The following is a 23,694-nucleotide window of genomic DNA, read 5'->3' on the forward strand; positions in this document are numbered from 1 at the left end:
GCATTCAGGAAAAATAGGTGTGTTTATGTATTGTTAGTTCAGTCACACAGCTAACGGACAGGAAAAAAGGTAGTAGGTAGTGGCTGGTATGGCGGGAGAAACGCAGAGACTATATAATTGAGGAACCTCAGTCACTGAGAAGTAGATTACAGTCCTTTTCAAACGCTTGAATGTGTTTGCACGTTATCCCTTGAAGAAAGGGGAGCTACTGAAGGATTTTAAACAGAGGACTGAGAGATTTGCATTTTAGAAAGCTGTCTCTGATGGCAAGTTTTCGAAAAACACCTGGAGATGGAAAATGGCTAGATGATGAAACATAAAGGAGGTGAGCATCACAAGACCCTGCTGCTCATTGTAGGTGAGGAAGAGGAGGGAGTTGAGGTTGACTCTGAGGATCACTGGCCTGACCACCAGTGACTGGTGACACTGTTCCCTGAGAACAGAGCACAGGTTTGCGGGGAGAGTGAAGGCAACACCCGCTCTGGGTGTACTGTGTGAGGTCCTGTGGCTATTAAAGCAGAGGGAGAATCTCCAAGCAGCAAAAGCATTGTGCAGTGGTCGGGAGCCGTGGGTCACGCCCTCGGCCGTGGGACCGCAGGGGTCACGTGATGAGAGGGAGGAGCAGGCATTGCAGTGGCTAAGGAAGGTGGGTGAGGGGAGCGGCAGGCATGTTCACTCACCCTTAGTGCTCAGGCTTGTACTCAGCAAGGGCAAATCCAGGTCTCCTGGGTCAGCCTGAAATTTGTACCATTTGGGAGACCCCATTTTAAGAAAAAGAATACAAAATTGTAACTATAGAATTAAAAAAACAAAAGTAATATTCATGTAGACTGGCAAAACAAATCAACGAATTACAGATTTTCAAAAGTTGACAAATACCACAAATGTTAGAAAATTCAGACTCATCTGTAAAATACTTTCTTTTTTAGCTGTATACTGATTACCACATGAAATGTCAGATTTTGTGATATCCCTATGGAGAGAACAGAAAAGTAATCCAGTCTTTTCTCTAGTGTGGCTGATTGAAATTTGTTTATTGGTATTTTTTTTTTAAGTTTTTTTTTTTTAGAGCCATAGCTCAATTATTGGTAATGTCATGTAAATTTCTAAAAAAAAAATCAGAGTTAATTTTAGGAGAATCTATTATTTGTTTCATGGATTATACATATATTATATATATACATAATATTCAAGACACTTCAAGTTTTATTATAATGAATCTTTAATACAATTTGATTTGACATTTATTAATGTATTGATTTATGATTTAATTTGTTTATTAACAGGGTAACCCTATTTCTCATCCAAACTGGGACATGTTTAAGAATGAAAGAGAAGCACTGTTATGCCAGAAAAACAAGTGTACAGTGGCTCAGTTACTCATTACACATAGTGGTGCATTAGCTTTGTATTGAACCTAGTTTTCATGTGTGACACTAAGGTTATGGGAGCATTTCTGGAACCCACTGCTGCACCAAGATGGCTAGCAATAGAGTAACTCCACAGGACGTGTCGTGAGCCACAAAACTGTATCCCACTAAATCCAAACTAAATGTGTCTCCAGCTCAGCTTCCCCTTAGCCAACCCAGAATGCTTTGGCCAACACCCAAGATGAGAAAAAATAGGACAGAGGAAAAGTGGGAGTGGAAAGAGCCCGTGATCTTAACTAATTGCAGTTACAATATTTACTTTTGAAAATTTTATAGAAGCACATTGCTTTGCCCCTCCCAAGGTACCAGTTTTCATAAACCACCTCTGCTGCTCTGGCAGCCCAGCCGGTCTCCTTGCCCTTCCACACCCGGACTGCCGATTCCTGAGGACTGCAGCCAGTCCCACTGTCTTCATAGAATCTACTGCCTGTCCTCAGAGTAGCACATGAGCTTCCCTGGGTCAGTGCGTGCCCTGAGCGCCTGAGGCCTAAGAGGAAAAGAGCTGTGAAGTCCCACAGTCTAGTCTGTTGGGCTCAACTATAGCATGTACGCACACCATCCTTTATAAAATAAAACATGATGCTTCCCAAATATTCTGGCCCCTGTCTACCTTAAGGTTCATGCCGTGTCCTACTGCTTTACTATGTCAAAGCTACGTGTTTTCTTTTGGTTTCTGGAATGCCTCACTAACTTCTGCTTGTCCTTTTAAAATCTCAATTGAAATGTCATTTAATCAAGAGACACCTTCTCCAACTCACAGACTGGGTTAGATTTCGCTGGCCTATGCCCTTGTTCTGTATAATTTTTTTTGTGTGTAATTATGTCATCTCTCAGTATCACAATAGCGTAAGCTCCAGGAGGACCAGAACCCTGCTTATTTTGTCCACTGCCATATCTCTGGGATCTAGCGTTCTCGGCTCACAGTATGTACCCAGGAAATATTAGTTGAATGAAAGAAATGAGTACCTGGGTCTGGAAGGTACTCTCTTCTGGAAGAAGAGAGACCTGGTTAGGTGATTCAGATGGTGAGTTAACATATACATAATAAATGAGTCCATCACTTCCATCAATCATCCCAGTCTTCCTAGGTGAAGATGCAAGCCTGAGCATTATCACTTACAGGAGAGAGAAGTTAAAAAAAAAAAAAAAAAATAGATCGGGAACCTGAAACTAAAGAAAAACCAGGAACCAAAGAAAGAGAACATTTCAAGAAGGAAAGAGCTAGTTTAGGCTCAGAGTTGATGTTGAGTAAGGACTGAAAACTGTCCATTAGATTTGGAAGGAGAAACTGTTAGTCTCCTTGGTTAGCAAAATCTCAAGCTTATTGTGAAAGAACTTAAGTTTTTTCCTTTAAAGAATTTTGACATTAATTATTTGTGATTAGAATCTGAACTAATCTGATTCATTAAACATTCTAAACACTTCATTAATTTTGCTTATTAAGATATTTTAAAATAGCAGTTGTTTTCCACTTATATTCTCAAACGGATTGATACTTTTTAGTCAAGGAGAAATATTCCAGTTACCAAAAAAAAAAAAAAAGCACTGAATAATTCTGTTCCTTTGTGAGTACAAAATATCAGGGGGAAATTGTGTAATTGTGAGCACACTTGGTATTTTAAACTGTTTTTAAAATAGAAAGTTTGGCTTTTACATTTTTTTTTCCTCTTTGTCCTTTGTTAATCATTAAGAACTCTTTTTTGAAAAAAGACTAAAATTTCTGTTAGTACCAAAACTGCAAAGCAGTGAATCATATCTAAAAATTATTCATCTCTAGATCTAAGCAAATACAAGCATAAATATTTTGCAAACTACTCTTTTTGCTAATGGGTTTTGTTATTTTTCAGATATACCCTCAAAGATAATTCCAAAAAGCATACTGAAGTATGGGATCCTTCTCCAGAAGAAATTATTTCAAATGAAGTAAACAACTTAATTCCTGTATTTGCAAAATCTCTACCTAATGAGGATCTGCAGTCACTTTATTATAAGGAACTGCCTGTGTACATCTGCAGTGTAGTGTCTCCTGAGAAGATTTATGTTCAGTGGTTATTAACAGAAAACTTACTTCATAGGTATAACATTCAAAGAAAACATTGTGCATGTAGCTTTATTCTTTTTTCTATATTTCGTGTCAAAGATCTAGAAGTCATAAATGCAGAATTTTGAAAGTACAAAATTATTTCAGCTAAATATTCACTAAAAAACCAGTTAAAAGTATACAAATAGTATTTTTACTGGTTATTTTCACTGTGTTAGGGTTTATAAATTCCACAAATGCTTACTGAGTGCCTATTATTTGACAGCCAGTATTATAGGTGTTGGGGATACAGTGGTAAAAACATGGACAAGCTTGTGCTGTCATGGAGCTTAAATTCTGGTAGAGGGAGTGACAGTGAACAAAGTATTCAGTGCAGCAGATGATGATGAAGACGAGAAAAATCAAGCAGTGGGGGAGGAGGACCTCACAGAGTCAGTGACTCTTGAAATGGACCCTGAAGGCAGGGAGGGAGGGAGCCACGAAGATGCCTGGGAGAAGCTCACGTCAGGCAGAGGGAAGAACTAGTTCCAGACCCTGCAGTGGAAATGTGGTTGGGTGTCCAAGGAAGAACAAGGTAGCCGGTTTGTTCGGAATAGAATGAGGGAGGGAGGACAGTAGAAGACAGGGAGTCAGGGAATTGTACGTTACAAGAAAAGGTTTCGAGAGTTAAAATTTTTTTTCTTTACACAGTTTAGGGGAAAAGATGGTCGCTGCTTATGAAAACTCAAAATGGGAACCTGTTAAATGGAAGAATGATATGCACTGTGCTGTTAAGATCCCAAATGAAAATCAGTGGCAAAGGGGCCAGATCATCAGAATGGTTACAGACACATTGGTAGAGGTAAATGCAGCGTTAAAAATATAATCATGAAAGTGAATGCATTTTGTATGTTCATCCAATTTTTATTATGCTTTTCAGTTTGCAAAAAAAAATTTTTTAAGCACTGTCTTTCCATAGACTTAAAGTTATTGTTTTCTTAGGTCTTGCTGTATGACGTGGGTGTTGAACTAGTAGTGAATATTAACTGTTTAAGAGAACTTGAAGAAAACCTAAAGACAATGAGAAGATTATCTTTGGAATGCTCTCTTGTTGATATAAGGTAGTTTTTAGCTGAGTAAATTTTCTCATTATTGAATATGACTTTATGTTTCTTTTTGGGTGGATTCTTATCAGTTTTGATTTTTCTGACATATTCTGAAATTTTCATAAGATCTAGTTGATTTATCTAGTTAATTTTAAGGTTTTAAGAAGCAAGAAAGAGCAACTTCCCTGGCGGTCCAGTGGTTTAGACTCTGCACCTCCACTGCAGGGGGCGTGGGTTCAGTACCTGGTCAAGGAACTAAGATCCCACATGCCGCATGGTGCGGCCAAAAAATTAAAAAACAAAAAAACAGGAAAGATAAAAATATGAAACACATAAACTTTGGTGACATCTAGAAAGAATTCAAACTGTTAAAAAAACCTTGAGGCACACAAGCAGGTAGAAATAAAATGTATTTCATAAGCTTAGAATTGCATGGAAAGCTAAAAATGTGTAAATTACCAGAAAGAGTGAATTAGGATTCTGGGAAATGGCAAGGCATAATTGTAGAGTCTGCTAGAATCCTACCATAAACACATAAACATGGATGCAAATCTGCAGACTGCATGGTCAACATCTACAACGAAAGTAGGCAACACAAAGCAGGTGGGGTGCTCCACAAACCAGACCCTGTGGTGTCACACTTGTGGGGGAGGATGGAGAAGGAAAGCTGCCTGGGGTCCTCACAGGTCTGAAAATAGGAACTGGCAACAGCATTTCACTGGAGCACGCGGGCCAACTTGAGAACAGCAACCAAAACTGAGATGCAGGGTGCTCTTTGTAGTTGAATGCGAGAGCTCTGTGACAGGCCGGTGTTTCATGGTACTGAAGCCTTCTTAGCCATACAAGCTCTCTTCCAGGACCCCCAGACAGAGGAGAATCTGCTGGGAAGAGAGCCTGATTTGAGCAAGGCAGACAGTGGGGCAAAGGAAAGAAAAGATGCAGATAAAAGTAGAGAGCAAGGTATGAAGCCATGTTGTCTGTCACTTTGGGAGAATGACACAAGTCAGAGTTCCAGAGCCATGAAGCTCGGAAAGCATTTGTGATCCCCCCCTTCTCTTGAAGTACAGGAAATTTTACTTCACTTAAAACATTAGTGAAAGAAAGGATTACAGTCGAACTCCTTACAAATTATTATGGGAAAAGAGAATTAGGAGCCAAATAATATCCCTAGAGGCAGTGGAATCCATGAAAAAGACAGGCTTACAAAACAGTGATATTTCAAAGTAAACTAAAAAATTTAGAAAATGATAGACACTATGAAGAACAACATAAAATAGAATTAGAAAAACTCAGAAATAAGATTGATTACAGAAAAAGGAAGATTTGAAAAGAGATGATAGCACTCAGGAAGGAAAAGAAAATCATATCAGAATGTAGACTAAACTAGAAAAAACACAAAGCAAATAAGTAATAGAAAATGTCTTAAAGAGAAATACAAGGGACTTCCCTGGTGGCACAGTGGTTAAGAATCCACCTGCCAATACAGGGGACACGGGTTCGATCCCTGGTCCGGGAAGATCCCACATGCTGCAGAGCAACTAAGCCTGTGCGCCACAACTACTGAGCCTGCATTCTAGAGCCCGCAAACCGCGACTACTGAGTCCACGTGCCACAACTACTAAAGCCCGCGTGCCTAGAGCCTGTGCTCCGCAACAAGAGAAGCCACCGCAATGAGAAGCCTGCACACCGCAACAGAGTAGCCCCCGCTCACTGCAACTAGAGAAAGCCTGTGCACAGCAACGAAGACCCAACGCGGCCAAAAATAAATAAGTAAATAAATTAATTTAAATAAATAAATAAATGTTTAAAAAAAGAAATACAAGATCAAAAGGAGGGCAGATCTTTTTAATTAAAAAATTAAAAATCAAAGGATTTAAAAGAAAACAAAAGATACATAAAGTAGAGACCTAATATACATGTAATAGGAATGTCAAAGAACAAGACTAAAAGAAATAGATCAAAACAAATACTAAAAACCCAATTTAAAAATGTGTCCCTAAAATAAAAGACTATTTTAAAAAAATACATTGAAAAGGCACACTGCCTATCTTGGAAAATCGGTTTAGGAATGCCAACACTGAGAGATTATCTAGTAAAATCATTGATTCACGAGAGAAATAAAATAACATTGTCATCACCAACAGTTTATGCCAGAAGGTAAGAGAGTAACATTCTAAAAATACTCAAAAGAAAATGGCAAGCTGTGGGTTTTATATCCAGCCAACTGACTTTCAGGTATTGCTATAAAGACCACCGAATACTGATTTCATCACTCAGGGAATATTGTTTGCAGGAACGGTCCCTGTGAGAGAACAAGTTTTAGGTAACCAACAAGAGAGATTTTGACACAAGGACTGTGGTGAGCATTACATTTACTTTACCAAAAGAACCAAAATTAAATGATCGTTATTAGGGAAACAGTATAGAATGCAAAGTAGATCAGCCGCAATTTCAAAGAATGGAGGGAGAAAAGAGTATATGTGAGAAGTTGAGTCAACTTCCTGTTGTCACATTGGTATTAACTAGGAGTAAGTACTTCAAATAAGAAGTTGGGGAAAAGAGAAGAGGTTACTAACAATATCGATTTAACGTTAGAACAACATTAATATTTGATGCAGACAAATCAGTAAAAATAGTAAGTAAAATGAAATTAACTGTATGTAGTGGTGGTATAGCCTCTCCGAGAGGAACTTTTTCAAGTGACTTTAAAACACAATAAGTTGACTGTACATGCTTACCAAAATATATCCTAAGGATAAGAAATAACTGCCCCCCCCAAGTCAGCTGTTTTTATTAATCCCAGAGTTGGTTGTAGTGTTACTGAAGCTGTTGGGTGTGTGTTGTGGGATAATTCAAAATAGTAATTATGTACATATCATTAAGAACAGGTGTGGTTGTTAGATGGTAAAAATGTAAGATTAAGGTTGATTTACCTTGTACTCCTGATTTTGAATTCAAAGTATCAGTAGAAACTGATAAGGTATTTTAATTATAAAAAATCCATATTATTTAGCCTTGTAACATGAAGGACCCAGTAGCAATGAGCCATGCTGGTGCACAAATTGTGGTCTCCAAATACCATTTCCCACTAAAAGAATTTAGTGCTCTTTGGGAAAATGTCTGATTCCAGGTCTTGGGCAGGAAATACACAGTGTGAGCCTAGAATATCTTGACCTAGCAAAAAGCAAGAAAGCTATAAATAGATAGATGGATGGATAGATAGATTATGACAAAAGGACTCAGTAGCCAACCTGAGTAAACTTCCACTGACCAAAGATGGGACAGTTTGAACAGCAGTAGGATGGTTATTATGTTGTATCAAAGCATTTGATATGTTTAAGTCTCTAAATTCATAAAGTGATTTAAAAAAAAAAACTTACTGATCACTTTTAGAGGATTCTAGGGAACTAGTTCATTATTCTGAAAATTGGTAAATGAGGGAAATGAGCACTTGTTTTTCCTGTACAATCTATATCTCGAGATAATCAATTAGGTGATAAGGGAAAGTTGTTCTTTGTAAGCATTCCTGCTAACAAAGGAGGAATGATATCATTGGAATACCACCATTTTACCACCCTTACATACTAAGGGATCTAGACATAACTGTTGGTGGCTGCTAACATCACAAAAAGAGAATCAGACATTATGTACCTCCTGAGGGAAGTACACAGCACCATCTCTGAATAGTATTGCTGAAAAAAGAAATACGCAAACCTGAATCTGACCAGGACTCTAGACCTAACTATGAATTTAAAGGAAATACAAGAGACAGATGAACATGTTAAACACCATGAGAATGCAATCAGCTAAATTCAGACCATTGAAACTGCAAACCAACTCTGTTTATTCAACAGAAAATTACAAGGGAAAGAGATGGAAGGGGCACTAAAGATACATATTGCCCATGCATGATGTATGGATTTTGTTTACTTTACCAATTCAGACTGTTTTGAAACATCAGGAAGAAAAAGAACACCATCTGAATAGTTGATCTTAAGAAATTATTAATTTTTAATGTGACAACAGTACTGTGGTTGTGTTTGTTTAAAAACATTTAGTTTTGGAAATGCAAACTAAAATCTTTTCAAATGAAATAATGTTAAATCTGGGACTTAAAAATAATCAGGGGCTTCCCTGGTGGCACAGTGGTTAAGAATCCGCCTGCCAGTGCAAGGGACACGGGTTCGATTCCTGGTCCGGGAAGATCCCACATGCTGCGGAGCAGCTAAGCCCGTGTACCACAACTACTGAGCCTGTGCTCTAGAGCCCGTGAGCCACAACTGCTGAGCCCACGTGCAACAACTACCCGTGCTCCGCAACAAGAGAAGTCATCGCAGTGAGAAGCCCGTGCACCGCAGCAAAGAGTAGCCCCCACTCGCTGCAACTAGAGAAAGCCTGCATGCAGCAACAAAGACCCAACTCAGACATACATACATAAATAAATATTTAAAAAAATAAATAATCGGATGGGAGTGAATACATGGGAATATGATGAAATAGAATTGGTCATGTATTGACAATTGTCAAAGCTGAATGATAGATGAGATTTATTATATTCTCTCTGCTTTTGAATATGTTTGAAAACTATAATTGAAAAACAAATTGAAAATTTTTAAAGGTGAATTCAGCAGATTTTTTTTATTATATAAATTTCAGGCGTACAGCATTATAATTTGACATTTGTATTCACTGCAAAGTGATCACACCACAAGCCTAGTTACCATCCATCACTGTTATAATTGACACCCTTCACCCTTTGCACCCATCTCCCAACTCCCTTCCCCTCTGGTAAGCACTAATATGATTTCTGTATGTATGAGTTTGTTTTTCTTTTGTTTGTTGGTTGGTTTTTTAGATTCCACATATGAATGAAATCATGTGGTATTGTCTTTCTCAGTCTGACTTATTTCATTTAGCATAATATCTTCAGGGTTCATCCATGTTGTCAGAAATGTCAAGATTGCATTCTTTTTTATGGCTGAGTAGTATTCAGTTGTGCATATATCACATCTTCTTTATCCATTATTCCATTTTATGGACCCTTAGGTTGCTTCCATATCTTGGCTGTTGTAAATAGTGCTGCAGTCCACATAGGGATGCAGATATCTTTTTGAATTAGTGTTTTCAGGTTCTTCTGGTGAATACCCAAAAGTGGAATAGCTGGGTTATATAGTAGTTATGTTTTTGAGGAACCTCCATACTGTTTTCCAATAGTGCTGTACCAATTTACATTCCCACCAACAGTGCAGGAAAGTTCCCTTTTCTCCACATCTTTGCCCACACTTTTTATTGGTTGTCTTTTTGATAATAAGCATTCTAACAGGTGTGAGGTGATACCTTCTTGTGGTTTTGATTTGCATTTTCTTAATAATTACTGATGTTGAACATCTTTTCATATATTTGTTGGCCATCTGTATGTCTTCTTTGGAAAGATGTCTTTTCAAATCCTCTGCCCATTTTTTAATCAGGCTGTTTGGGGGTTTTTGTTGTTGAGTTGTATAAGTTCTTTATAATTTTGGATATTAACACCTTATTGGATACCTGATTTGCAGAATATCTTCTCTCATTCAGTAGGTTGCCTTTTCATTCTGATGGTGGTTTCCTTTGCTGTGCAGAAGCTTTTTAGTTTGATGCAGTCCCATTTGTTGGTTTAGTTTCCCTTGCCTTTGGAGTCAGATCCACAGAAATATTGCTAAGCCTGAGGTTAGTGAGGATACTGCCTATGTTTTCTTCTAGGAATTTTATGGTTCAGTTCTTACATTCAAGTCTTTAATTCCTTTGGGGTTAATTTTTGTGCTTAACATAGTGGTCTAGTGGTCTTTTTCATGTGGCTGTTCAGTTTTCCCAGCACCATTTATTGAAGAGACTATCCTTTCTCCATTGTATGCTCTTTGCTCCCTTGTTATAAAATAATTTTCCATATATGTGTGGGTTTATTACTGAACTCTCTATTATGTTCATTGATTTATGTGTCTGCTCGTGTGCCAGTACCATACTGTTTTGATTACTGTAGCTTTGTAGTATAGTTTGAAACCAGAGAGCGTGATACCTCCAGCTTTATTCTTCTTTCTCTAGATTGTTTTGGACATTTGGGATCTTTTGTGGTTCCATACAAATTTTAGAATTACTTGTTCTAAGACTTCCAATACTATGTTGAATGAAAGTGATGAGTGGGCATCCTTGTCTTGTTCCTAATCTTAGAGGAAAAGCTTTCAGCTTTTCACCATTGAGTATGATGTTAGTTATGGGTTTGTCATATATGGCCTTTATTATGTTGAAATACACTCTCTCTATACCCACTTTGTTGAGCGTTTTTATCATAAATGGGTGTTAAATTTTGTCAAATGCTTTTTGTGCATCTATTGAGATGGATTATATGGTTTTATCCTTCATTCTGTTAATGTATGTACCACGTTGATTAATTTGTGGATGCTGGGCCATCCTTACACTGCTGGAATAAATCCACTTGATTGTGATATATGACCCTTTTAATGTATTGTTTGCTAATATTTTGTTGACAATCTTTGCATCTATGTTCATCAGAAATATTGACCTGCAATTTTCTTTTCTTGTGGTGTCCTTGTATGGTTTTGGTGTCAGGGAAATACTGGCTTCATAAAATGTGTTTGGAAGGTTTCTCTCCTCTTCAGTTTTTTGGAAGAGTTTGAGAATTCTTCAAAACATTTTTCTTTGAATGTTTGGTAGAATTCACCAGTGAAGTTGTCTACTCCTGGGCTTTTGTTAGTTGGGAGATTTTTTTTTAATTACTGTTTCAATTCCCTTGCTAGTAATGAGTCTATTCACGTTTTCTATTTCTTCATGATTCAGTTGCTAAGATTGTGTGGTTCCAGAAATTTATCCTTTTCTCCTAGGTTGTCCATTTTGTTGGCATATAATTGTTAATAGTCTCTTATGATCCTTTGTATTTCTGTGGTATCAGTTGTTAACATCCCCTCTTTCATTTCTGATTTTATTTATTTGAGTCTTCTCTCTTTTTTTTCCTTGGTGAGTCTAGCTAAAGTTTTGTTGATTTTGCTTATCTTTTCAAAGAGGCAGTTCTTAGTTTTGTTGGCCATTTCTATTGGGGGTTTTTTTTGGGGGGGGGGGTCTCTATTTCATTTATTTCTGCTCTGATCTTTATTATTTCCCCCCTGCTACTAATTTTGGGTTTTGTTTATTCTTCTTTTTCTAGTTCCTTTAGGTGTAAAGTTGGTTTATTTGAGATTTTTCTTGTTTCTTGAGGTAGGCCTAATTGCTATGAACTTCCCTCTTGGAGCTGCTTTTGCTGTGTTTTGTAGATTTTTGGTATGTTGTATTTCTGTTTTCATTTGTCACTAGGTATTTGATTTCTCCAGTGACCTATTGGGTGTGCAGTAGCATGTTGTTTAATCTCCATGTTTTTGTGGTTTTTCCCATTTTTTTTTCCCTTGTGATTGATTTATAGTTTCATACCATTGTGGTTGGAGAAGATGCCTGATACGGTTTTATTTTCTTGAATTTATTGAGACTTGTTTTGTAAACTAACATGTCATCTACCCTGGAGAATGTTACATGTGCACTTGAGAAGAATGTGTATTCTGCTGCTTTTGGATGGAATGTTCTACATATATCTGTTAAGTCCATGTGGTCTAACGTGTTATTTAAATCTGCTGTTTCCTTACTGTTTTTGGTCTGGATGATCTATCCATTGATGCAAGTGGGGTGGTAATGTCCCTTACCTTTATAGTATTGCTTTCAATTTCTCCCTTTAAGTCCATCAGTGTTTGCTTTATATATTTTGATGCTCCTCTGTTGGGTGCATATACATTTATAAATGTTACATCTTCTTGCTGGATTGACTCCTTTATCATTATGTAATGCTCTTCTTTGTCTTTTATTACAATCTTTGTTTTAAAGTCTCTTTTGTCTGAGTATAGCTACTCCAGCTTTCTTTTTATTTCCATTTGCATGGAATATCTTTTTTTATAACTTCACTCTCAGTCTGTGTGTGTCCTTTCTTCTGATTAATTTTACTACTTTTATCTTTTAACCTTCATGCTAGCTTTATAAATGATTGATCCACTACTTTTATTATACCATCTTCAGTCAGATTTTTACTTTTGTATGTTTTCTTATTATTAATTAGTGCCATTTTCTTTTCAGCTTAAAGAAATCCCTTTAACATTTCTTGTAGGGCTGGTTTAGTGATGATGAACTCCTTTAACTTTTGCTTATCTGGGAAACTCTTAATCTCTCCTTCAATTCTGAATGAAAACATTGCTGGGTAGAGAATTCTTAGTTGGAAGTTTTTTTCTTTCAGCACTTTGAATAGTCATGCCACTCCCTTCTGGCCTTTGAAGTTGCTGCTGAAAAATCTGCTCATTGCCTCATGGGGATTCCCGTGTACATAACAAGTTGTTTTTCTCTTGCTGCTTTTAGGATTTTCTCTTTATCCTTAACTTTTACCATTTTAATTATAGTGTGTCTTGATGTGATCCTTTGGGTTCATCTTATTAGAACTCTCTTGGGCTTCCTGGACCTGGGTGTCTGTTTCCTTCCTCAGATTAGGGAAGTTTTAGCCGCTATTTCTTCAAATAATTTTTCTGGTCCTTTGTTTCTCTCTTTGTTGTCTTCATCTTCTAGGACTCCTATAATGCAAATGTTTATTCCACTTGTTGTCTCCAAAGTTTTGTAAGTTATCTTCACTTCTTTTTTTCTGCATTTTGCTGCTCTGTCTGGGTGAGCTCCACTGCTTTGTCTCCTGCTTGCTGATTCGCTCTTTGTCCTCATCCTGTCTGCTGTTGAACCCCTCTAGTGCATTTTTCATTCAGTTACAACTTCTGTTTGGTTCTTTCTTATATTTTCCGTCTCTTTGTTGAAGTTCTCATGGTGTTCATCCATTCTTCTCCTGCGTTTGGTGAGCATCTTTATGATGATTACTTTTCAGTCTTTACCAGGTCCATTGCTTATCTCTGTTTTGTTTAGTTCTTTTTCTGAGGTTTTAATCTGTTTTTTTGGTTGGAACATGTTCCTGTGTCTCCTCTTTTTGCCTAATTCTCTGTTTGTTCGTATGTATTAGATAAATCAGCTATCTCTTCCAGTCTTGAAAGAGTGGCCTTATTTAGGAGATGCTCAGTGGGACTCAGGGGTACAGTCCTGCCTGGCCACCGCAGCCTGGCACTCAACGGGTGTCCCCTCTGTGGGCTCTGTGTGCCCTCCTATTGTGGCAGGGCAGCGGCTGCTGTGGCGTGCTGGTGGGCAGGGCTGTTGCTCGCGTGGCTGTGAGGCCCAGCTGAGGCTCAGGTGGGCAGGGCTCTCAGCAGGGCAGACCCGTTAGTGCTAACAGGTTAGAGGGAGAATTTCAGTGCTAGTGATAGCAAGGTAGCCTGAGATCACAAAAAAGGCTGCTGCTAGTGTCTCAGTCCCTAGGGGGCATCCCAGCTGGTTTCTCCCTCTCCAGTAGACGCTTTAAGATTTAGTAAGTGGGTCCTCTTCATGTGTGGCCCATGCCGTTTTCAATCTGGTGTTTTTGCACTTGTTTTTAGGTTGAGTGAGTTTGGGCACAGGCCCTTTAAGAGCAGGTTTTTCTGTTTAATACCAAGCAGGGCCCTATGGGGCTCCCGGGCACAAAGACTTTCTGTGTCCCCCATTTCTTTGATTACAGGAAATAGCTTTCATTCAGCCTCCATGACCTGAGTTTCAACGGGCAGATTCAAGCAGTTGTTAATTAGGGAAGGGAGGGGATGCGAGACCAGGGAAAAACAGTCAAGAGAAACAGTAGTGCAGCCTTGGGGCAAGGTCCTGGTTCCCCATCAGTGGATAAACAACAATATCTTTGAGCTGTTTTGGAGATACTGAAACCCCCTCCAGGTGGGAGAAGTTAACGATTAATGATGGTATGCTGCCCACAAGCCTGTAGACCCCAGACCAGTTGGAACCTGAAGGTTGATGATGCTGATGCTGACTTATGTCACTACCAACCCATCAGAAGAATGTCCATGAGCTGGTCATGCCCTCTTTGAACGATTGTTTTTTTTTGTTTTTTTTTTTTTTTTTTGGCTGCGTTGGGTCTTTGTTGCTGCATGTCGGCTTTTCTCTAGTTGCAGCGAGCAGGGGCTACTCTTCGTTGCAGCGCATGGACTTCTCATTGTGGCTTCTCTTGTTGCGGAGCACGGGCTCTAGGTGTGTGGGCTTCAGTAGTTGTGGCACACAGGCTCAGTAGTTGTGGCTCTCAGGCTCTAGAGCGCAGGCTTAGTAGTTGTGGTGCATGGGCTTAGTTGCTCCACTGCATGTGGGATCTTCCTGGACCAGGGCTCGAACCTGTGTCCCCTGCATTGGCAGGTGGATTCTTAACCACTGCACCATCAGGAAAGCCCTGAACCATTACTATAAAACTTCTCACTATCCTCTCCAAGTTGGAACACATAGTTTTTCGAGGCAGTAGCCCTCTGTTTCCCCCTTTGCTTGGCAAAGTGATAAAGCTATCCTTTTCTACTTCACCAAAAACTCTGTCTCCAAGATTCAGTTCAGCACCAGTGTACAGAAAAGCTGAGCTTTCAGCATCATGTTCTCTGCAGTTCTGTAGTTTTCCTGGTCATTTTCCCTGTTGGTTTTCAAAGCCAGGTGTTCTGGGGACTCTGTCCTGTACAGGATGTAGAGGTCGTGATGCCAAGTGAAGGGTAGTTCCTATAATCAAAAAAATGGGGAACACAAAGTTTTTGTGCCCAGGCACCCTACAGGACCCTGCTCAGTATCAGTTGGCATGCCTCACGTAGAGCTCAGATCCCTACCTCCTTTGTGGTCCCTCCTGATTCTGGATCGCTGCAGCTGGGGCGTGGGTCTTTCCTTGGCGAGAATGTGTCTCTGTCTCTCCTCCCTATCTTGATGCTGTCCTTTTACCCTTTGTTGTGGAGACTCTGTTCATTGATAGAACAGAATTCTATCAGTCCCTTAATTGTACCCAGTATTGTAGAGCAGCAGTCTCCAACCTTTTTGGCACCAGGGACCGGTTTCATGGAAGACGGTTTTTCCATGGACAGGGTGGGGGGTATATTTCAGGTGGTGATGCGCGCGATGGTTCAGGTGGTAACACGAGCGATGGGAAGCGGCAGATGACACTTTGCTTGCTCGCCCACCACTCACCTCCTGCTGTGCGGCCCGGTTCCTAACAGACCGCGGACCAGTCCGCACCCTGGAGGCTGGGGACCCCTCTTGTAGAGAATGCATTCCTATTGACACCTTGAATTACGTCTTATGGACTGTAATGGAATACCACCGTTTCAAGAGTCTAATAATAGCTAACCTTAAGCATGTCTAGACCCTGTATTAATTGCCTTAACAGGCATTATTTTACTTAATCATCACAGCAGACCTTTAAGCTATGTAGATAAAAAGTATTATTTAAAGATAAGGAAATTGAGTCTTTAAGAGGTTAAATATTTTATAATCCGGAGTAATACACCAAACTGTTGAACTAGGATTATAAAAGTTCTGATTCTGGAACCGGAGTTCTAACCACTATGGTTTACTACCCTTCCGAGAAATCTTTTTTATAGATTTCTTTTTATAGTGGTAAAATATACATTAACATAAAATTTATCATTTTTAAGTGTACAGTTCCATGACTTGAAGTAATGGAACCTTTACCACTGTCCATCTCCAGAACTTTTTTATCTTTCTCAACTGAAAACATACAGTTTCATGGATACATGCCATAGATTTTTTGAAATGTTGTAAATACTTTCAGATGTTCAAAAGTTAATATTTTAAAATGTGTATTCTTAATAAATCATAGGAAAACCTTAATGATGTGTGAATGCTGATATTATCTGTATACCATCATAAATAAAAAATGATAACTAATTCAAGGCGTCACTGATAATATAAGCTTCTTATTAGCTCATAAGAACACTGTTTGGGCTTCTTAATAAATAATTTTACTAAATCCTATTTGGTCAAACTACATACACAGTTGATTTCTTTAGTTCACTCACATAAACCATTTAATGTGAAAAGATTGGCCACATTGGTCATTTACTCAGAGGATGGGGCAGCTCTAATGAAACTCCAGATCTAGAAGCCATTTCTAGAGAGCCTTCAGAGCCTGCAGTATTTACCTGTAATCTCTTCAGTGGTACTAGTTCTTTATTCTTTGGGGGTGGATTTTGATGGTTAGAAACATCTAAAGTCACTCAGTTTCAACTTTGCAAACTAAAATAGATGATGAAGTTGATACTCTGCTCTTCATTGATCTGTCAAATATTTATTGAACGCTTTTTACCATGAATATTAAAAATAAATTTTCTAAAAATAATTGAGGCTAATATTCATGGGTAGTAATTCATATTAGCTTTAAATTCCAGAAAAAATCTTCCAAAAATATTTGGGCAGAGAAATCATCATTACAAAGGGACTGTTCTATTTGTATTTCCATTAAATATTTTTGGCGTGCCTTCTGTGAGCTGGGCACTGTCCTAGGCATTGGAGATGTGATGGACATGACTCATACAACACACAATATACAGATGAGCCTTAACTCAGGTTTGAACTGCACAGGTCCTCTTATACGTAAATGGTAAATACATACTATGGCACTACATGTCCGTGGTTGGTTGTATCTGGATGCAGAGCTACAGATATGCAGGGCCGATCGTGAAGTTACACACAGGTTTCTGACTGCACGGGGGGTCAGCACCCCTGACCCCCACATTGTTCAAGAATCAAATGTGTGTACACATAACACACAATACATTATCCCTGCTCTCTGAGTTTATAGTGTAGTTAGCATATATAAAGTGTATATAATAGCTTTAAAAAACTTAAAACACATCTACTTTTTTAAGAGTTCTCAGTGTAGCTTCAGAACAGATGTACATAAATAACTTAGCATGTAACTTGGGCTGTAGCTACAATAGAGGGATGAATAAAAGGCTATGAAAATGGGGAAGAAAATTGTGAGAATAATACAAAGCCATGTTTAAATTGACTTCTCACTACATATGTAGTTGGTTCAAATATATTTGTATATGATGGTTCTTTTATGTTTCTATATCCTATGCTATTTGTTATAAAACAAGTTGTCATTTTTTGTTTTAGACCAGCTGGTGGGAGTGACAAGTGGACAGCGACAGCCTGTGACTGTCTCTCACTGTACCTCACTGGAGCCGTAGCAACCATCATCATACAGGTGTGTGAACAGGTGCAGTAGATGTGTACTGGTTATTTCATTGACATTTTCTACAAGACCATTTATTTTGTTGAGAAAATAATAGTAGGCTGTTTGGATTTTTTTTTTGGCTGTGTGGCATGTGGGATCTTAGTTCCCCGACCATGGATCGAACCTGTGCCCCCTGCAGTGGAAGCGTGGAGTCCTAACCACTGGACCGTCAGGGAATTCCCTATTTGGATATTTTTTTGCAACCTTTTTTTGGTCTTCAAGTTATCACGCCTGTTTGGGAATTTGCTGGCAGTCCAGTGGTTAGGACTCCATGCTTTCACTGCCAAGGGCCCAGGTTCTGTCCTTGGTCAGGGAACTAAGATCCTGCAAGCCGCACGACCTGGCCGATAAAAAACACTGTAACTCCTGTTTCATAATAGATATGTACTGTAAATGATTATATGAGTGAATCAAAACTTTTCTAAACTAATATTCTTGAGTTTATAATTTGCATATTAAAAACCAAAAGGTATGTATGCTAGAGTGCAGTTCTGAAGCCTTTGATATTCTTTACAAATTGGTAGTTAGGCTTCTAGTGAAATCATATTAACTGTACATCATAAAAGGTGTTTGTATGAGTGCCGATTTGAGAAGAGGATACATATATAGGACATGTCCTTTCAGAACACTAAGAAATATTCCTTGTCTCCTTAACTTTTTTCTAATTTGATACATTTTATTGCATTAATGATTAGAATTTTCTTGTAAGTAATTCTTTCCATGTTAATTTTTTCTTTGTGTACTTTCCCCATTTTTATAATTCCATATAAAACAGAATATACGTTTTGTAGTTCTTTCTTTGGCTTTTCACAGGAGAAAAAAGGCACACCTGTGAAAATATATTTTAGTTCTATAATTACAAAGAATTCAGGAGAATAGAGAACTTGTAATTGAGGATGTTTTCCTCCCTCCCCAATCTGGGATGGAAAACAAAGTTTTCAGTCGTCCTTTTTTCTCCTCCACTTGGTATTTTTCACCTGGACAGTGAAGTCTTCCTGATAGACTTCACAAAACAACTGTCTTTCTCTGTTGACTGTCTTCCATGCTGTTTTCTCTCTGATATGTTCTGATATCAAAATTACTTGGTTGGGAATTTTTCTTTCTGGCATGGAGAAGTGTGGAGGGAATACCTGTGAAAAGTGTAATGTTTATACGAAGTTGCGTTTTTGTGTCTCATATTTACTCTGCTCTTAAATCACTGCAGGAAAACAACACAACATGGCCATTACCTGTGAAAATTTTCTGCAGAGATGACAAAGGAGAGTGTGTTGATGTTTCCAAATATTTGATTAAAAAGGGTTTGGCTTTGAGAGAAACAAGGTATAGACTATTTTTTTAAAACATCATTTTGTGATGGAGGCTTCTTATTTGCCTGCGTAAATCTTCGTATCTGTGTGTGCTCAGACCTGAATTGCCTCTTGTTTGCTCTTAAAAATGATTTATAACCTAATCCTGAGGAGCCAGCTTAGAAGTAAATTCATTCAGAATTGCTAAATGTTTAAATCCCTAGACATTTTTGCCTTTATACTTTCCCCTTTGCTCTGGCGTTTATCAATACACTTTAAACCAAAGGAAAAGAGAATTACACAGTGGGTACCAGATCTGAACCCTTTGGCCTCATTTGCTTAGGCAGAAATGTTTAAGCTTTATGTTGGAAATTCTGGTAGGTATATACCAAAATATATTTGTGTGATATAGGTAGCAAATGAGTAGCAAAAAAAGTAATTGAACAATACTTACATGTAAAGATCCTTTCTGATACTAAATTTGGGGTTTAAATACCTTTGGTCCAAGGGGAGAAGGATCAGGATATAACTGTAGCCCTGGTTTCCTCTTTTTATCTTTTTCCTTCTAGAGGTAGAGGTATATTAGAATTGCAGATACATGTTCCAAGTGGTCACCTTCTACCATACATGGCCAGATCTCTTTTTTTATCTTAGATTATTATACCTTACCTTATTTGGATCAGGACCCCAATCTTGATGAAATGGAAGGAGAATGAGAGATCAGAAATAATACGGAAGCCGAGGTAGTTGGCCAGGTGTGGTAGATGCTGACTTCACTGCCCGGGCCTTGGCTGGCAGCCAGGCTCTGCATCTAGGCCTGCATTCACTGACTTCAGGCTAACACAGTTCTCCGCTGAAAGAAATGTTAAAGTGAAAAATGCTGGGCAAGTTTATATTAACTAACAATATCTGCCACTAATTTAATGTTGTTTTCTACTTTTCTGGCACTAAAACTACTACCTCAAGGCTGGGGGTGATGAGGGAGTAGTGTTAGTTGAGGAATTATGCAGCTGTTATCTTATCAGTGCTCATTTCCTTTTGAAAGAAAATACAGGAAAGTGGAAGAAACAAAAATCTGCCATAATTTTTCTAACATAAACAATGTTAATATTTCCTTCTAGGGTTTTTTATAGGCATGTTTTTTAATTGGAAGGGAATAACAGGAAGTAAAGCAATTATGAATGAATATAGCATGTTACCACTAACACTTAATATCTGAATAGTATGGAAAAACCACATTTTTTAAGGGACTCATTATCTTTGTATTACTTTATGAATGTTGATAACTTGCCACATGTATGATCTGTCTTTGAGCTAAATTAGAATCAACTTGAAGCTGTTGTATTTCCCAATAACATCTAGTTAATGGTATGATACTTGGGATATACTTAATAGAAGCTTTTAAGAGAGACTAGCATGTAAATATGGGATAGTAATTTAATGCATTTAAGTGAAATTATATTGCTTTATTATCATCAAGCTCATGCATAATTTAACATAATTTTCATTATAACTTAAAGTATGCTCATTTTTATGTAACAAATTAGACTGGGATATCCTAGACTAATTAGACTAGACTAATCCTTCAAGTATATTTGAAGGATTCTTTTTATATTGTTTTCCCAGAATTTTTTTATTTGCTCATGGTTAGATATATTCTTTTTTGCATGTTACAGACCTAATAAATTAGATAACAGCCATTCATTATCCCAGAAGTCTCTGGAAATCCCACTGGTACAAGGAGAGTCAGTGGTTACTAAGTGTATTAAAATGAACGCTGACCCTGACAAAAAAGCTGCTGATATTCTCAGTGAACACAAGGTGTCTGAATTTAAGGAGAAAATTCTAGAACCAAGAACCACTGGATGCTATAAACCACCAGCTATTCCTAACGAGAAAGTATTTGAGGCAGTAGTCAGCTGCATCGGTGATGATGGAACTATATTTGTGGTACCTAAATTATCAGGTAAGATCTTTCACATTATGCAGTATTCTGTAAAAGTGGTCGCTTTTACTACTGGAGAATTTTAATTGGAAGGGAATATCTCTAGTAAAATACACATGGATTGAAATTCCTTGGGCAGATATTTAACCTTCTGAACCTCTTTTTCACTGAGTTGTTGTGAGGTTTAAATGAAATAATGCATGAAAAGTGCTTTGCACAATGCCTAGCACATGAAAATCATTTATTGAGACGTTGGGAATGGATAAACATAGGGCCTAAGATAAGCATGGGGGGACAGGTTCCAGTTTTACAAGTTTGGAGGCTCTCTAAGAAAAAAGAATACAAACGTTTATATTCGTTTAAAAGTGAGAAAAGAAGTCACAACAAATGACTGGAGAGTCAGGGCCATTTGAGATTCAGGTCCTTCCTGAGATCTCTTTAGCTTATGTACTAATGGTTCCTTTCTACAACCTGAGTGTGTCCAGGACACTTGATGACTCACAGCAGCTCTAGCTTTCACGGGACTTAAGCTCCGTTAGCTTCATAGTAAGTCCACCTACGGATAGGGGTATGGGGGCTACGAATTTGTTGAAATTTTTGTCTCATGTGTTGATCTGCTAAATACTGTTTTTTACTTTGAAAACCAGACTAACTCTGTGTAGTTGGCTATTCTAGAAGTGAGTAGTGTTTCAGACCTCTAGCAACAGTACTTAATCCAGAAACTTTGCTTGACGTGTGTAAATAATCATAGCTAGAACTGGTTGCCAGATGCCTTACTTCCAATCCCCTGCAATACTGATAATGTGGGCTAGCACTATTACACCCAGTTTACAGAGGAACAGACTGAGGCTTATGCCCAGGAGCTCGCAACTAAAGTAGTAGAACTGTTATAGGAACTGACACCAGAGCTTGCCCTCTCTGGCATCAGTTACGGGCATATAAATTTACTGTGGAAATAATGAGCCAATTAGCAGGAAGTAGCAATATTAGAGTTTTAATATTATACCCGCAGCACGATGCTGTATCTAAGCATCAAATAACAAAGAGCTTTTAATGATTCTTGCACTTCCAAAATAATGCTTGCGTCTGTAACCATAGATCAGAATAATAATTTACATGTTGTTAGTCAGTAGTATGTTTCGAAACATAATGAAGCTATTGACTAAATTAGATTTTTATTAAAGCTCTATTATGTGGGGACTGATTTTTAATTCCTTTTAATGTTATCTAAGTGATGAAGTTACTAAAGTTTGATGATGACTTCATTTGAAAATGGTAGGGAATTTTTCCTAAATGCTTTCTATTTTTAATAATTTCTTCAGAATTTGAACTAATAAAAATGATGAATGAAATTCAAAGTAATTTAAAATGCCTTGGTCTTTTGGAGCCTTATTTCTGGAGAAAGGGAGAAGCTTGTGCAGTAAGGGGATCAGATACTTTGTGGTATCGAGGCAAAGTAACGGAAGTCATTGGCGGCACTATCAGGGTGAGTCTGAAATTCTTTTGTGACTATTTTAAGGCTAAGTGCTATAACATTAAGAGGTCTTTCAAGTTCAAATACATGAAATTTTGATTAAAACATCTTTTAATGAGTTCATTCATGTAGAAGAATCACTTAGATGCATTATATATTTATTTGTAATTAGAATTCCTCTTTATTTTCAAGTATATTTATTAACCTGAATAACAAAGAAATATTTCCAGATAGGGATTTTTACCACTGAAACTTTAATGGTGCCACTTATTTGTAATTGGCAGCCTTATTTGTGTGCATGATGCTAAGTAAAACAACTTATTTTCCAGTATATTCTATATCTCCTTAGTAAATTTGTTTATGGGACCCCTTAATTTACCCTTTCACATTAAGGTTAATTTACCCTTTCCAGAATACTAAGAATAGTACTTGAGTTTCATCTAAAATCGTCAGAAAGAGCTGCATACAGTTGACCCTTGAACAGCACTAGGGCTGGGGAGCCGACACTCTGTGTAGCCGACCTGAGTATAATTTATATCATTCTTCCATGTCCACGGTTCTGTGTCGCGGATTCAATCAGCTGTCGATCGTGTAGTGCTGTAGTAGGTTTTTACTGAAAAAAATCCATGTGTAAGTGGACCCTCATAGTTTAAACCTGTGTTGTTCAAGGGTCAACTGTACTTTGAAAATATGTGTATATAAAAATATAGATGGAAAATGCCTCCATTTACATTGTACTTTAAGTATAGCAATGAAATCAAGAGACATTTCAGCCTGTGAAGATTTTGGTTTTAGGAGGGGTGGAAAAATTAAGAAGAAAAGTCGTTTGTTAATACTTGCACAGGAGATTATTATCTATTTGATGATGATATCTGACAATAACGTAGCACTTCAGGTTTCTAAGCTTTTTTCACATATGCCCGTTCGTATTTTCTTATTTGTTTCCTATCATAGATGTAGATTACTATTCCCATTTTACCAGTAAGAAAATTGAAACTCATGTTCAGTGATGTCCCCGAGGTCAACCTGTCAGTGGGTGGTGGTACTGGAATTCATATCTAAGCATCTGATTCCAAAATTTCTGATCTAAGCCTTGTGCTTTTTGTGCTGGAATACAGACTTTACAAGGTTGTTTTTTTTTTTTTCCTGGAAGGTATCTTTTATTTTTATTTTTAAAAATTTTTATTGCAGTATAGTTGATTTACAATGTTGTGTTAGCTTCAGGTGTACAGCAAAGT

At 37.8% G+C, this 23,694-nt stretch overlaps 1 protein-coding gene across 1 annotated transcript in view; it reads left to right on the top strand.

Annotated features, from left to right (window-relative positions):
- RNF17 (ring finger protein 17) overlaps positions 1-23,694 on the top strand; it is a 116,987-nt gene that overhangs the window by 63,267 nt on the left and 30,026 nt on the right. Inside the window, exons 20-26 of the mRNA XM_068527037.1 lie at positions 3,278-3,505; positions 4,162-4,312; positions 4,453-4,571; positions 17,631-17,721; positions 18,956-19,071; positions 20,714-21,003; positions 22,305-22,468. Of these exons, the coding sequence (XP_068383138.1) occupies positions 3,278-3,505; positions 4,162-4,312; positions 4,453-4,571; positions 17,631-17,721; positions 18,956-19,071; positions 20,714-21,003; positions 22,305-22,468 (1,159 nt within the window). The remainder of the gene's footprint in view (positions 1-3,277; positions 3,506-4,161; positions 4,313-4,452; positions 4,572-17,630; positions 17,722-18,955; positions 19,072-20,713; positions 21,004-22,304; positions 22,469-23,694) is intronic.

Source organism: Eschrichtius robustus, chromosome 18 (genome assembly GCF_028021215.1).
Source record: "Eschrichtius robustus isolate mEscRob2 chromosome 18, mEscRob2.pri, whole genome shotgun sequence".
Taxonomy (NCBI): Eukaryota; Metazoa; Chordata; class Mammalia; order Artiodactyla; family Eschrichtiidae; genus Eschrichtius; species Eschrichtius robustus.